The 15,749-nt window shown below is 47.4% G+C and overlaps 1 protein-coding gene across 2 annotated transcripts in view; it reads left to right on the top strand.

Annotated features, from left to right (window-relative positions):
- Window positions 1–15,749, top strand: part of NUP93 (nucleoporin 93) — a 127,833-nt gene that overhangs the window by 88,780 nt on the left and 23,304 nt on the right. For both annotated transcript variants that reach the window (XM_084812092.1, XM_084812093.1), the window contains 4 exons: window positions 7,675–7,764; window positions 9,437–9,576; window positions 13,342–13,474; window positions 15,443–15,600. In XM_084812092.1, the coding sequence (XP_084668218.1) occupies window positions 7,675–7,764; window positions 9,437–9,576; window positions 13,342–13,474; window positions 15,443–15,600 (521 nt within the window). The remainder of the gene's footprint in view (window positions 1–7,674; window positions 7,765–9,436; window positions 9,577–13,341; window positions 13,475–15,442; window positions 15,601–15,749) is intronic.

Below are 15,749 nucleotides of genomic sequence, written 5' to 3' on the forward strand. Positions count from 1 at the left end.
TGAAGATAGGGACAACGTTAGCCTTCCTCCAGTCATCTGGCACTTCCCCGGTCCTCCATGATTTCTCAAAGAGAATAGACAGCGGTTCTGAGAGTTCTTCTGCCAGTTCCTTTATGACTCTAGGATGCAGTTCATCTGGCCCTGGAGATTTGAACTCATTCAAAGTAATGAGGTGTTCCTTGACCATATGCCTGTCGATCTCAAGCTGCAATCCTGCCCCTTCAGCCTGTACTTCGCCTTTGCCAGGGGGGTCATAGACCCTCTTTTGGGAGAAGACTGAGCCAAAGTAGGAATTGAGCACCTCTGCCTTTTCTTTGTCATCTGTTATCATTTTGCCATCCTTATTTAATAGCTGAACAACCATTTCTTTCCTCTGCCTTTTACTATGCACGTAGCTGAAGAAAGCCTTTTTGTTGTTTTTAGCATCCCTCGCTAACCTCACCTCGTTCTCCGCTTTAGCCTTCCTGACGCCATCCCTGCAATTCTGTGCTACCTGCCTGTACTCTTCCTTTGTTACTTGGCCTTCTTTCCACTTCCTATATGTTTCCTTTTTTGTTTTCAGGTCATCCCTAAGCTTTTTGTGAAGCCACATTGGCTTCTTCTGTTGTCTTCCACCTTTTCTTCTTGTTGGAATTGTTTGTGATTGTGCCTTGAGAATTTCCTTTTTTAAAAGCTCCCACCCATCTTGGACTCCTTTTCTTGCTAGCATTGCTTGCCATGGGACCTTACTGATAATTGTTCTGAGTTTATGAAAATCAGCTTTCCTAAAATCCAGGGTACGCGTTTGACTACACTCGGCTTTTGCTTCCCTTAGAACCAAGAACTCAAGTACAACATGGTCGCTTTCCCCCAGAGTTCCTGTAACTGCTACTTTCTCCACTAAGTCATCTCTGTTGGTTAGGATCAAGTCAAGGATAGCCGATCCTCTAGTTCCTTCCTCTACTTTCTGTAGGAGGAAGTTATCCGCCACACAAGTCAGGAATTTCCTGGAGGGGCCATGTTTTGCAGAATTTGTCTCCCAACAAATATCGGGGAAATTGAAGTCCCCCATTACTACTACATCATGCTTCCTTAAAACATTGGCTATTTGCTTTTCAAAAGTTTCATCCTTGGCTTCTCCTTGATTGGGTGGCCGGTAGTAGACTCCGACCACCAGGTTCCTTTTATTCTTTGCTCCATTTATTTCAACCCAGATGCTCTCGATGGGGCTACCAAGCTCCTCCTCCTGTATTTCTGTGCAGAGATATGTATTTTTCACATACAGTGCAACCCCGCCTCCCTTTCTGTTCCTCCTGTTCTTTTTGAACAAGTTATATCCTTCAACTGCTGTATTCCAGTCATGAGAGTCATCCCACCAAGTCTCAGTTATACCTATCAAGTCATAATTTCCCTCCTGTATTAAGAGTTCAAGTTCGTTCTGTTTGTTTCCCATACTCTGGGCATTAGTATATAGACATCGAAGACCATGTGCTTCATAGTCTGGCTTTCTTCCTACCTGTGTCTGAAGACTATTATTGGGCGCTATCAGAGCTGTTCTCTCCATTGCAGTGCATGCGCCTACGTCCATTGTTACCCCCAACATTACATCTCCCTTCCCCGTAGGATTCAGTTTAAAGCCCTCCTGATGAAGTTCTTCATGCTGTGGCCAAACACATTCTTCCCAGCCTTTGTGAGGTGCAACCCATCCCTAGCCAACAGCCCATCTTCCAGGAAGTATAGCCCGTGGTCCCAGAATCCAAATCTCTCTCGTCGGCACCACCTTCGTAGCCAGTCATTCACCCGGAGTATTTTTCGTTCCCTTTCTATCCCTCTTCTAACTACTGGAAGGATGGATGAGAAAACTATCTGGGCCCCAAAGTTCTTGAGTTTCCTTCCCAAAGCTTCAAAGTCTGACGTGATCTCTTCGTAGCTCCGCTTGGCGGTATCATTTGTTCCCACATGGATGAGAAGAAAGGGATACCTGTCAGTGGGCTTTATGAATCCAAACGGGATGTAACTAAGGCATGTGTCACCGTGGCCAGATCAGACATCTCCAGGAACGGGCGCAGTTGGCGCGCTAGTTTTAACTGTGCAAAAGCACTCCTGGCCACCGCTGAAACTTGGGCATCCTGCTGTGCCTTCTGTGCTGCAGACACTGTGGGTTGAGGTCTCCTCACAACCAACCCTATAGTTGGCTGCTCCTCCTGTGGTGCTATCCAGGCTTCTCTTCTGCAAGATGCCATCGCCTATCCAACAGTGATTGAAACCACAACTGAGAACCTGCCAAGTGCTCAAGTTCAGCTGGTTGAGTCTCCTATCTCAGAGGGGTATCTCTTGACTCGATGTCACCTTCTTTGTGTCAGCCTTCTATCTTGTCCCCAGATGCAGTGGTTGGATCACAGGATGCTATTTTGCCATCGGAAGACTTGGGCCAATTTTCTGACCAAGATGGCACAGTCTTTAGTACTGAAAACCCAGCAAGCAGCTCCTGCAGTCCAAGATCCTCTCTTTGATGCTATCAATACAGACTTGGTACGTCTAGTGGCAATTCCAGTCCTGCTGGCCTTGTGGACGGTGATCGAGTAATCCTGGAAAAGTCCATCGTCCATGCCCCCCACGTCAAAATGCCTTGAAGGGATGTATAAGGGCCAAGAGGCAAAGGCTGAGTTTTTATTTCAGCACCCAGTGCCTAATTCCATCATTGTGGAGGCAGATCTATAGAAGTCTCACAGACAACAGTCTTCCCCAGTTGAGTAAGAGGGACATCGCCTTGATCTGTTGGGCAGGCCAGTATATTCTTCAGCGGTGATGGGACTCAAGCTCTCAAACTACCAAGCAGCAATGTCCGGGTATCAACTCCCTTTGTGGGACAACGTCAGCAAACTTTTTGAGTCCCTACCGGATGATAAAAAAGATCTGGCTCGCATGTTTCAGAATGAAGCCTTGAAGCCCTCCAGGCCACAGATTCACACGGAAAGACACCAGGTAGACTGTGATTCCAAGGTGTTTGCTGGAGTGATCGCATTGTGCCAACATGCATGGCTAAGGTCAGCTGGTCTTTCTCAAGCGTCATGGTTGAGAATTGAGGACTTGCCTTTTGATGGTCAAGGCCTTTTTGAAACCAAGACAGATGAGTTATTCAGTACAAAAAGCTCAGACACAGCACAGCAGATGGGCTTTTCATGGCAGAGATGTTGGTACCGACCCCCATCTGGCCAGTATCAGCCTCAGCAATCCACTGCTTTTCAACACACGCATCAAAAGCAAACTTCTTGCAGACAATATCTGTCATCCAGGTTTAGAGGATCCCAACAAAAACTTGATGGTGGTAACAAGCGGCAGCTTTGACTCTGTCCCCATTCTTCTTTGTCCTTCTGCTCGTCTCCCCCTCTTCAGCACTCTTCTGTCCCCTTTCCTCCCTGCTTGGGAGGAAATCACATCAGATTTCTGGGTGCTCTCCATTGCCCAGCAGGGCTACAGGATTGAATTCGATGCTCCCCCTCCCATCGGCACCATGAGTTTTACTGCTCCATCTCCAGCACTACACCAGGAGGTCAAGACGCTTCTGTGAAAAGGGGCGATTGAACCCGCCCCAAGCAGCCACCTACTCAACAGGTTTTATTTCAGATACTTCACAGTACCGAAGAGGGATATGACCGATCCTGGATCTGAGAGAACTGAACACCTATATCACTCCCAGGAAATTACGCGTGGTCTCCCTGGCATCTATCCTTCCCCTCCTTTCTCAAGGAGATTGGTTTGCCTCCATCGACATTGCCATAGAGCATTCTCACCGCCATTTCCTCTGGTTCATGATCGATAGGGAGACCTACCAGTTTCGTGTGCTACCCTTTGGACTCACCCACCGCTTAGAGGGTCTTTGCCAACTGCATGGCAGTCATCTGTGCCTTGGGCATGTGAAAGGAGTAGAAATCTACCCATACATCAATGACTGGCTGCTGGTAGCACCCACCAAGGATCAGTTGTGGAGGTCGATAGAGTTGACCTGCACCCTTCTGACGAGCTTAGGACTATACATCAACTGGGACAAGTCCAACTTGCAACTGGCACAGAGGCTCCCATTCATGGGGGCGGTTCTGGATTCCTGCAAGAGTTGGGCCTTCCTTCCCAATGACCAATGTCAGGTCTTGATTGCCTGTACTACTGAACTTTGCATTTGACGGACTGTTTCAGCATTTCCAGTTCAGCGTCGTCTCAGGCTTATGGCAGCGACAACTGTGGTGGTGTATCAAGCCCACTTCTGGATGAGGCCTCTGCAGGCTTGGTTCCTAAACAACTTCGACACCGATGAGGATGCTTGTTGTGTCCGTCTGCATTTATCACACGATGTGAAGCAATTCCTTCACCGGTGGACTGCACCCGACAACCTGTTGAGGGGTATGCCGTTTCTCCATCCCTCCCCAACCAGAGTAGTGACCACAGATGCTTCACTCTCGGGATGGGGAGCCCATTGTGCAGGTCTAATGGTGCATGGATGTTGGAGACCCAGCGAAACTACAGATCACATCAATCTTTTGGAGCTGGGGGCAGTACAGAAGGTGCTAAGAGCATTTGAAGTCGATCTTGTGGGAAGGTTGGTCCAGGTAACATCAGACAACAATACAGTAATCGCTTACCTGAACAAACAAGGAGGGACGAAATCAGCTCCCCCACCCCCTTTGCCCTAACACTGCATATTCTTCAGCGGTGCAGGAAACGTCAAGTCGGAGTGGTGGCTGTCGATGTTGCTGGGACCAACAATGTTCTTGCTAATTGCCTCAGTTGCATATCCCTGACCTCTCACGAGTGGGAGATGGACAGGGAAGTTGTGGCGGATCTATTCCACCACTGGGGCACACCTATTGTGGACTTCTTCGCCATTGAGGACAGTGTTGTTTGCTCTGCATTCTGCAGTGGAGCCAGCCATGATCAGGGTTTGATGGGCAATGCCTTCACGCTTCACTGAACAGGAGGTTTGTTTTACATGTTCCCCCCATTTCCGTCAATAACATGCGTATTGGCGAAGATCAGATCCAACAACCCACAACGCATATTGGTCACTGCATGGTGGCCCAGGCAGCCGTGGTTTGCCCCCCTTCTGTGGCTGGCTTGGAGACGCTGTCTCAGACTCCTGTTGATCCTGTCTCTTCTCACCCAAGACCAAAGTCGGGTGTGATGCCTGGACCTAATGACACCAATGCATGACAGTGCGGAGGTTCTGATTATGGGTTCTGAAATGTTACCACCCTTACTACAGAAAGTGCTTGATACTGCCCGTAAGCCTACAACACACACTTCATATTCAAAGAATTGGACAGTGTTCTCCAGATTTGCTGTTGATTGGAATTTCGATCCTCTCAGATGCAGTATACACCAAGTTTTACAGTCCTTGCTTCACCTCTTTGAAAAAGGACATCAGTTATCTTCTCTCTGTGTTTACCTTGCTGCCATCTTGTCTGTTCATCCCTATTGAGGGATTTCTTTGTTTTCTCGCACCTAATGGCCAAGAGGTTTTTAAGGGGAGTTCGAAATATAGCACCTCTGATCTGTTCTACGGTACCAAACTGGAGTCCATCAGTTGTCCTTAAGGCTTTGTCATGGAAACAATTTGAGCCCATGGCTAAGGTAGACCTGCGTCTTCTGTCTTGGAAAGTGGCATTCCTCGTGGCAATTATATCAGCCAGACAGGCTGGTAAACTGTGTGTGCTTCGAGTGGACACTCCTTACCTTGTCTTTCACAGAGATAAGGTGGTCTGTGTCCTGATACCTCCTTTGTGCCAAGGTGGTGTCTGAGTTCCACCTTAATCAAGACATTATTCTGTCGGTGGTCTTTCCATCTCTGCCCAGTCCTTTGGAGTCAACTTCACATGCACTGGACATCAGGAGGGCTTTGGCTTTTTACAAGGCTAAGACCAAGTCGTTCCCTAAGACATCCCATTTATTTGTTTGTTACAGCAGACAGCGTAAAGGACTGCCTCTTTCCTTTTGCTTCATGGTTGTTAAAACCATAAAGTTAGCACACAAACTGGCTGGGCTCGAGCTGTCAGTACCAATTCGTGAACACTCTACTCAAGCAGTTGCAACATCAGTTGTTTTGGATAGGGTAGTGGCTATCTCAGATCTGTGACAGGTGGTGACTTGGTCCACATCGTCGACCTTCATCTGACACTACCGCTTGGACATCAGGTCTAGGGCTGACATGCCCTTGGTCGCTCAGTCCTGTCATCAATACTTACCTGGGACACTGACCCACCTCCGGTAAGTCAGCTTGGTAGTTGCCCATATGTGTGATGCACAGAGACCACAAAGAAAAAAGACAGGTTGCTTACCTGTAACTGTAGTTGTTTGAGTGGTCATCTGTGCCTTCACACACCCCACCCACTGTCCCCACTTTGGTGTCGACATCACTTTCGATAGTTGGTACCAAACTTGTGTTTCCTCTCAGTTCCAAGACTGCAGTGTCGGTCTCAGGGACTGAGAGAATAGGTGGGAACCCATGGGGACATGCGAAGTAGACGGTGGGGGAGTGTTCCCATCTAAAATGCCTCAGCTATAGAAGTTTCCCAAACTGAGGCTCTGCACAGGTGCAGAGCCCATATATGTGAATGCACAGGTGACCACTCGAAGAACTGCCGTTACGGATAAGCAACCTGCCTTTCTGCATTGACATCCTGTTGCTGACCAGGTGGCCTTTGGGGCTGGGGTAGGTGCAGAAGGCCATCCAGTCAGCAATAAGATGTTAACATAGAGCGATTACATTAGATAATAATGATCAGTTATAAAGATATGAAATGGCCTTCTAGCAAGTAAGCTAATTCACAGGGCAATCCTGTACACATTTACTCAGAAATAAAACCCACTGATTTCAATGGGACTTACTCCCAGGTAAGCAAGTAGAGGATTGCAGCCTTACCCGCTTAGCTGGGAATAAGCCCCATTGAGTAGACATGGGACTGCACGGTTAGCTTCTCTATTCTGATTATCTCCAGGATCTCTGGCAAGGGGCTGTGATCAAAGCTCATTTCCTTGGAGATGCCAGATTCAATCCCAGATACCTTAGGAAGTCAAAGCAGGTGCTTTACTTAGTGATAAAAAACTGAATAAAAGCAATGCAGTTTGAATAACATTCTTTGTCAGGATTATTAGAATGTTTTCCCCAAAGTTTCCAGATCTCAGGGAAATTGGAAATGCTTCCATGTTACTCCTGATGAGAAGCATATTGTTGAAATCCTTTGGGAATCATCTTTGTTTTACCATGTTTCTCTGTATGGGCATCTAGTTAAAAACCCTCCCACAGATAGAAGAGTGCTTGACGGAAGACAGTCACTCAGGTCTCACATTGAAGGTTTCATATTTCTGCCAGCAACTGGTCCGTCTGTGTTGTCATTATTAGATCAACGTAGGGATTTGCCATGCAGAGCAGCCAGAAATACAGTATTACTTTGGCCCGCAGGGCCTAACTAGAGCTTTGGAATAAATGCAGAAGAGCATTTTATATTACTCTACATCCCCTGATGTGACACTGCTGCAAGGCACAGGAATGAGGAAGCATGCTGGCTGGAGAACTCCCCCAAGGCCACCCAACCAGGAGGCCTATGTCAGGTTTTGCTGCGATCAGGGAGAGGAGAAGGGGGAAAGAGTGGGAAGAGAGTGGCATGTGTGGTGAAAATCTGCCTATGCTCAATCTGTTTTCAGATCTATGTTTATAATGAGAAGATTGTGAATGGACATCTGCAGCCCAACTTGGTGGACCTTTGCGCTGCTGTTGCGGAACTGGATGATAAGGTACTGCCCATACTTTAGCACAAGGCTTCTGGGTTTGGCTGAAATTAGCAGCCTGCTGACATGGACAAAACTGATTGCTTTCTAAATTGACACGTAGACACACAACACGAACCAGGTGTGGGGGTGTGTGCATGTTTGTGCATGCGCAGACACACACACACACCCCTGGTTCGTATTGCATCGGAGAGAGACAACTATTTTTACCACTGGGTCACCTGCAGGAGAGGCACCATCCTCCTCCTTCCCCCTTTGTATTCCTGCTGCTGTGAATATATGAAGCTGCCTTTATGCTCAGTTTTATGCTCAGTGAGGCCACTGGTCCCAGGGTGTCAATCAGTTTACTGATCCTGTCAAGAGACCTCACAATAAGACCCATATAGCAATTGAGAAGAAAAATATAAAGAGAATGAAATACAAAGCTGCCACTTAACTTACAAAAGTAAAATCCTAAAACATAGGTCAGATAGCTCTGTTAATTAAAAAAATCAAAATTAGACTAGTTAGATAATATTTTAGAACCTCCTATCCTCATTGCTCTCAGTAAATACTTAGCTACAGTTTCTGTACTGTACTCATTTGCCATCAGAAAAAAGCAAACGAACGTAATGTTCAGACGATCTTCTAACCCTGGGATGTCAAACGTTTCAGCCCAAGGGCGCAATTCAACTTTGGAGAAGCTCTCTGGGGGCACATTTCAGTGGGGTGGGCCAGAGGAGAAAAAAGACATAGCCAAATAACAAAACTACCAGCATATTTTAGCTTAAAGCTCTTGGACTGTCAGTAACTAAGCTTTAGGAGGCATTTCAACCATTTAGAAGGGGGGGAAATGCACAAAAGCCGGGAAAACCCCAAATGACTGGAGAAGTTCAACACCCCTGATCTAACCCAACATTCTCTGCCATCTTCTGTGATCATTAGAAACCACGAGGGGGCGAACAAGAAACAATAACTAGTTTTCAGAACACCGCAGCCCATCCTGCGCTAGGTACACACAGCCTTGGGGAAACCCTTTCCAGCCAAAATCCCCACAAATGGAGCAGGTGCTAAGAGAATTGTGAGCCTTCTGTCAGGTCTTATTCTATTCAGCTTTTTCTCCAAGGGATCCTGGGAACTGTAGTGTTGCAGATTGGTGGAAGGATCTCTTATAAGGATTCATAGCACCCTTGCAAAACTACAGCCCCCAGAATTCCTTTGAGGGCAAGCCATAAGAGCAAAACTGATTTAATGCTGGTTTGAGTTTGTAGTATAGTTGTGGTCTTAAAATAATGAGGCTAATTAGTACTGTCAGTTGCAGCTGACGTTTATCAATAAGCATGAAGAGTCTTGACTGACCCTCTTCATTTTCAAGGCTGTCCTGATGAAGATAAGTATGTCATCTCGTGGTAGCAAGTTCTGTTGTCTTGACCTGGAATGCTTCCATTTGAGGCTTTTAGGACATCGTTGCCTTGCGTTATTCATGGAAGTTTACCAGGGGTCCAGAGGACATCTTCTACTTCTAACCCTCCCATGTTTTCCCACCAGTCCTTCCATCTTTTTTCTTACTGTAGAAAATCTGTTAAGGGAAAAAAGATGGAATTGTGATGGGGGAAAAGATGGAATGACTATACAGTGTCTTCTGGTTGCTAGCAGTAGGAGCCCTGCAGCCGGTAGCCACCCCTCTTTTATTTTGCAGAACATTACTGACTTGTGGGCTATGGTGAAGCAAATGACTGACATTTTGCTGGTTCCTGCAAGCGATGCTTTGAAAGTCCGGACAAGTATGGAGGTGCAGATGGAGTTTGTGAGGCAGGCCCTACAATACCTCGAACAAAGGTATGACTGTTCAGTAACTAGAATTCAGGCACTTTCATAGTCTGTTTTGCTGGTACACGTGATACAAATGCCTCTGCAGATGATAGTGTTTTCAGAAGATCTACTATCAATTCTGCCTTTTCACCAAGTTCAGGCCTTGAAGGGATTGACTGACATTGTCAATGACTACATAAGAAGAGCCATGCTGGATCAGACCAAGAGTCCATCCAGTCCAGCATTCTGTTCACTCAAAGGCCAACCAGCTGCCCATGGGAAACCCACAAGCAGGACATGAGTGCAACCGCACCCTCCTGCCCATGTTCCCCAACAACTGGTGTACATTGGCATACTGCCTCTCACACTGGAGTAGCATATAACCATGAGGCCTAGTAGCCATTGATAGCCTTATCTTTCATGAATTTGTCCAATCCCCCTTTAAAGCCATCTAAGTCAGTGGCTATCACATCTTGTGGTAGTGAATTCCATAGTTTAACTCTGCGCTGTGTGAAGAAGGACTGCCTTTTATCTCTCCTGAATCTCCCACCAGTCAGCTTCATAGGACAACCCCTTTGGGTTCTCGTATTATGGGAGAGGGAGAAAAATGTCTCCCTATCCATGTTCTTCACACCGTGCATAATTTTGTACACCTCTATCATGCCTCCCCTTACTTGCCTTTTTTCCTAAGCGAAACAATCCCAGCTGAATTAGATGGGAGCACTTTTGCAAGTTTCATGCCATGGTGGGGCAGCTTTTTCAGTCCAAGGGCCAGATTACCAAGTGGGGAACTTCTCACAGGCCATATGCCAGAAGCGGGTGTGGCCAGAGCCCAAAATGAGGATTGCCACCCTCCACGCACACACATCCCATTCACCTGTGTGCGTGTAGATACACACACAGAGCCAAGCAGCCCCCTCTTTACCAACAGGAAAGGCAAGGAGCATGTGGGGGGTGGGTCTTGGCAGGGTCCTCCACAGGCCATTCCCCCTCCCTGCTCTCATGCATCTGAAAATGCAGTGCAAGAAAGATATATATGCACTTTTTAAGCAATCTGCTTTCTGACACAGGAGTGTCCTGCTTTATATCGAAAGTGGGCTGCGTGTGGACCCCCAGCCTTTTTTGTGCCCCCACCCATCCTCAAAGATGCAGCCGCCAAATTTTGGTAAAATGGTGGCAGCAACAGCAGCAAAACTGGCTGCATTTTCACGTTTTAAAACAAGGCGTGCTGGGGCTGCGTACCGTGTTTCAATGCAAATTTAGCACACTGCCAGCTGCCACCAAATTGCTGCTGCAGTGTGTGTGGTGGGGTTGTGGTGTGTGAAATCGTGTGTGGTGATTTCAGCAGTGTGTGGGGGGGGGTTGTGGCCCCCTGTGGGTTTCAGGGATTGGAAATCAGCCCTTGAACTCTCTAAGGTTTCCCACCCCTCTTTTAAAGGAAACAAAAACACTGACAGCAGAAGTAAAAATATGTTTGAGATTAAAGGCCAGGGAAAATTTAAAAGGTATGTGCCTGGGGCCTCAAATACATTGAGGTAGGCCCCAGGCCAACCTCTCTGGGGAGAGAGTTCTGTATGCTGGGGTTCCACAACCAAGAAGGCCCTCTCCCTGTTCATAGTCCGCCTTTCCTCAGATGACAGGGGCATGAGGGACTTGGTTTCCTTCACCCATAAATCAGCCCTGAGAGCAAGTTCAGACATTCATTTATTTATTTAAAATATATGTTGTCTTTTGCCTTCCCAACCATCTGAGGCAGCTTATAAATATACAGACATAATAAAATCAAATTGCTAAAATATCCAAGATTTCCCCCAGATTACCAAATCAAGAGCAGTAAAACTCAGTTATGTTGCAACAGCTGTTACGCTGTTCAGATTCCAGAAGATGAACCCAAAAGATGGGCCTTATGGAGGTATATGGATACACTGCCTTGCAAAGTACATCCCAATGCCTTGGGGCTGATGCGGAGAAGGCCATGCACCTCCCCACTGCAGAAGTCCTGATCGTCCTACTCACCAATCTCACTGGTGGTGTGGGTGTATCCAGGGTTGGGCTTACCCCTGCAATCCCAGGACCCAGGCAGCAGGCAAACCTGACAAATTGGGCAGACTCAGCCCTGATTATAGAGAGACCCAGCAACGGCACCAGACAGCGTCATGGCCTCAAAGCTGCGATTGCTGCGGCAACAACGTCACTTAGGGGCCTGTTTGAAGGCTAGGAAAGGCAGTGCTCCATTGCCGAGGCAGCTGAGATGTGTCCTCCAGCAGAGCAAGACTTGGATGGAAGGGAAGGGACAGAATAAGAATTTTGAGCCCTAGCTGGCATTTAAAGCTGCCTTCCCCAACCCGTGGTCTACAGATTTTGTTGGATTACACTTCCCATCACAAATAGGACCTGACCACTGGCCATGCGAGCTGGGATGATGAGGATTACAATTCAGGAATACCTGGGGCCTCCGATTGGGAAGGGCAGTTTGAAAGGCTGGCAGGTAGGGAGGGGCTAAGAAGGCCCCCCTGGAGGCTGTGCTTTTGGCCCCTGACCAAGCAAACCCAGGAAGAAAGTAGGGAGAATCAGGGGGGTGATAAACTTCCTCCCCTCTCTGAGTAAGAACATTAGAAGAGCCCTGTTGGATCAGACCAAGGGTCCATCTCATCCAGCATTCAGTTCACACAGTGGCCAACCAGCTGCCTACGGGAAACCCACAAATAGGACCTGAGTCAATAACACCCCCCTGGTCATGTTCCCCAGCAATTGGACTACATAGGCATCCTGCCCCTGTTAACTGAAGGTAATATATAGTCATCAGGACTAGTAGGCATTGATAGCCTTCTCCTCCATGAATTTGTCTAATCCCCCTTTAAAGTCATCCACATTTGTGGCCATCGCTATATCTCGTGAATGCAATGAGTTCTGTAGTTTCACTATACCCTGACTGAAGCATTGGGGTGTGTGCGGGAGTGTGGCAGGAGCACCACCACACAGGGTCCATCAGTACAGGGGACGTGCTCCCATCTAATGACAGTAGTCACAAGTTAAATCTGGTGACCACTGGACCATTGGTTTCCATCCAACCCTCTCGCTCACTGCTGGGTGCTGGAGAGGCCCTTCTTTGGCTTCCCCTAGCTACAGAGGTCAGGGGGCTGGGAATCATTATCTGGCCTTCTCAGCAGTGGGGCCCCAGCTTTGGACCTCCACCCCCCCAGGGGATGCCCAGCAAGACACCAGGTGAAAACAGTTTTCTGTGCCCATGCATTTTAATATAGCAGTAATTGATTTCATGTTTATCTCTGCTGGCTGGTTTGGGTGGTGTTACTAGCTTGTTCTTGCTTATTCTGCTGCTTTTAAAGAGCTCTGCTGTTTTATGTATCATTTATTTAAAACATTTTTATCCCGCTCCTCAGCCAAAAAGCCTCCCTTGCATGCAGTCAGTGGAAAAAGACGGTTCCTGCCTGCGGGCTTACAATCTAAAAAAGACATGACACACAACGGAGAAAGAGATGGGAAGGGAAGGGAAGGGGAAAAAATGAAGTAGTCTTTCAGCATGGTTGGTGGAATGGTCCTGTTTTCCCTCCCATCTCCCTCTGTACAGCCTGCTTTAAGAGCTCATATAGTTGATTTTAGTTTTACAGTTGTGTTTAATTTGTATTGCTATAATTTTTGTCCGCATGTGAGCCTCTAGTTAAAAAAAAAAGTAATTAATTAAAAGGTGGGATAAGAATACTTTAAATAAATAAATGAAAGATTGGGATGTGTGAGATTCCTGGTTAATCGGCCATGTCTGGTTCCTTGCAGTTACAAGAACTACACCTTGGTGACAGTCTTTGGCAACTTACACCAAGCCCAGCTGGGCGGAGTACCTGGAACTTACCAGTTAGTCCGCAGTTTCCTGAACATCAAACTCCCGGTGTCTGTCCCAGGGCTCCAGGTAGGCGCAACCGGGATGCCACAGCCGTGGCGTTCTGGCATTATTTGTTTAACCATTCAAATGATTCTGGTTCACTTTGTTTTGTGCAGAAATGGGGTTGCTGTGTGTGGAATCGTCATGTACGTTAAAAATAGAGCACAAGAAGAATACCTCTTCGAATGCGCTTTGCATTTGTTTACGGGCAGAGCTGTGGGTACTCAGATCTTTTAAAAGGAGTGCAATGCGGCACCTTAAAAGGTGAATGCAATTCTAGGTTGTGTTAACAGAAACGTAATGAAGCAATAGTTCCACTCGGTGGAGGCTGGGGGCTCCGATTTCGGTGGGGCCGTGGATCCATTGTGGGGTTCAATCAGAACCAGCCAGAATTCTAAAGGAGCTATCCAAGGTGCTGGAACCCCCCCCCCCCCCCGCAATTAGGGTCAGCACCTTGGATAGCTCCTTTAGAGGTCTGGCAGGTTCTGACTGATACCCAGAATGGATTCTCACACACACACACACACACACACACACACACACACACACGGAATTGGAGCCACCAGCCTCCACTGATTCCACTCTATTCTGTGTGAGCCAGGCTGCATCTGGAGTACCACGTCCAGTTTTGGGTGCCATATTTTAAGAAGGACATTGGCAAACTGGAGCACATTCAGAAAAGAGAAACCAGGATGGCGAGGGGTCTGGAAACCAAGTCCTCTGAGGAACTGTTGAAAAAGCTGGGTGTGTTTAGCTTGAGGAAGAGAAGATGAAGAGGAGGCGCGATAGCAGTCTTCAAATATCTGAAAGCCTGCCATACAGGAGGTGGAGCAGACCTGTTCTCCGTTGCTCCAGAGGGCAGGAACAGAACCAAGGGGAGGAAATTGCCATGAGGGAGATCTTAGCTAAACATTAGGAGAAGTGTCCTAACGGTAAGAGCTGTTCTACAGTGGATCAGACTGCCTTGGAGAGTGGTGGACTCTCCTTTGCTGGGGGTATTTATGCAAAAGCTAGACGGCCCTCTCTCAGGGGTGCTGCAGTTGCATCCTGCATTGATTGAGCAGGGAGAGGGACTAGATCAGGGGTGGGCAACTTGTGGCCCTCCAGATGTTTTGGTCTGCCACTCCCATCAGCCCTAGCCAGCATTGCCTATGGTGAGGGATGTTGGGAGCTGTAGGCCAAAACATCTGGTGGGCCATAAGTTGCACACCCCTGGACTAGAACCTTCTAGTACTAGGGAGTGGGGAGGGGATTTAAAAATTCTGCACCAAGAAAATCATAATGGATTTGTATCCAGTTGTGTCCTTGTGTTCACAGAAGGATGTTTGATCAAACAGAGCTCTACAGATAGAAGGTGGGGAGAGGCACTTTTCATCCATTTCTCCTGCAGCCTCCCACACCACCTTCCATGGTGTTCTGGATAATTTATTTTTTTATTGTATTTTTATCCTGCTTCTCAGCCAAAAAAGGCTCCCGGAGTGGCTTACAATTAATGAACAAAGAAGACAGTCCCTGCCCACACGCTTACAATCTAAAAAAGACATGACACACAAAGAATAGGCAATGGGGAGGGGAGAAAAAAGAATTAGGTAAACTGTCAGCAGGACTGGTGGGATGGCCCTGTTCCCCCCTCTCATCTCCCAAAGAAGGAGCAGTCCAACTGGAGCAGGCCCTGATGTTCCCTTTGCCTGCTCCTTCACTCCTTCTTCTTCCCCAAATGGCCTTCCCCACATGGAGAATCCCCCAACCCTCCAGAGCACTCCCACACTGCCATTCATGAAATCCTCTGCTAGATCAAAGATGTTTCTGTGAGTGTATAGACAATTCTCTGCACATACGAAACCAAAATGTCAGAGAGAAATCTAGGCTAAAACCTTTCCCCATGATGCCCAGTTTTCTATATGCAGGGAATTTCCCTCCTTTCAGAACTAGGCCTTAGTCACAGGAAATCTCTCTTTTTTTCTCTCTGTTTTTAACATTTGCCTGCTTTTTCAGGATGGGGAAGTGGAAGGCCATCCCGTTTGGGCGATCATTTACTACTGCATGAGGTGTGGAGACTTAATGGCAGCCTTGCAAGTGGTGAATCGGGCACAGCACCAGCTTGGAGAATTTAAAACTTGGTTCCAGGAATACATGCACAGCAAAGATAAAAGGTAGTGGTAGAAAGGCGGGGTATAAATCAAAGAAAGAAAGAAATACTGGAGTTTCTCAAAAGGAGGCCAGGAGAGGGTGTATGCGTGTCAGTGGAGCAGGGGCGGGAGGGGGGAGGCAAGTTTGAAGAGAAATCAGAGTTTTGCAGCCT

The sequence above is a fragment of the Heloderma suspectum genome, chromosome 8, assembly GCF_057233095.1.
Source record: "Heloderma suspectum isolate Gila_16-S chromosome 8, 16-S_ref, whole genome shotgun sequence".
NCBI lineage: Eukaryota > Metazoa > Chordata > Lepidosauria > Squamata > Helodermatidae > Heloderma > Heloderma suspectum.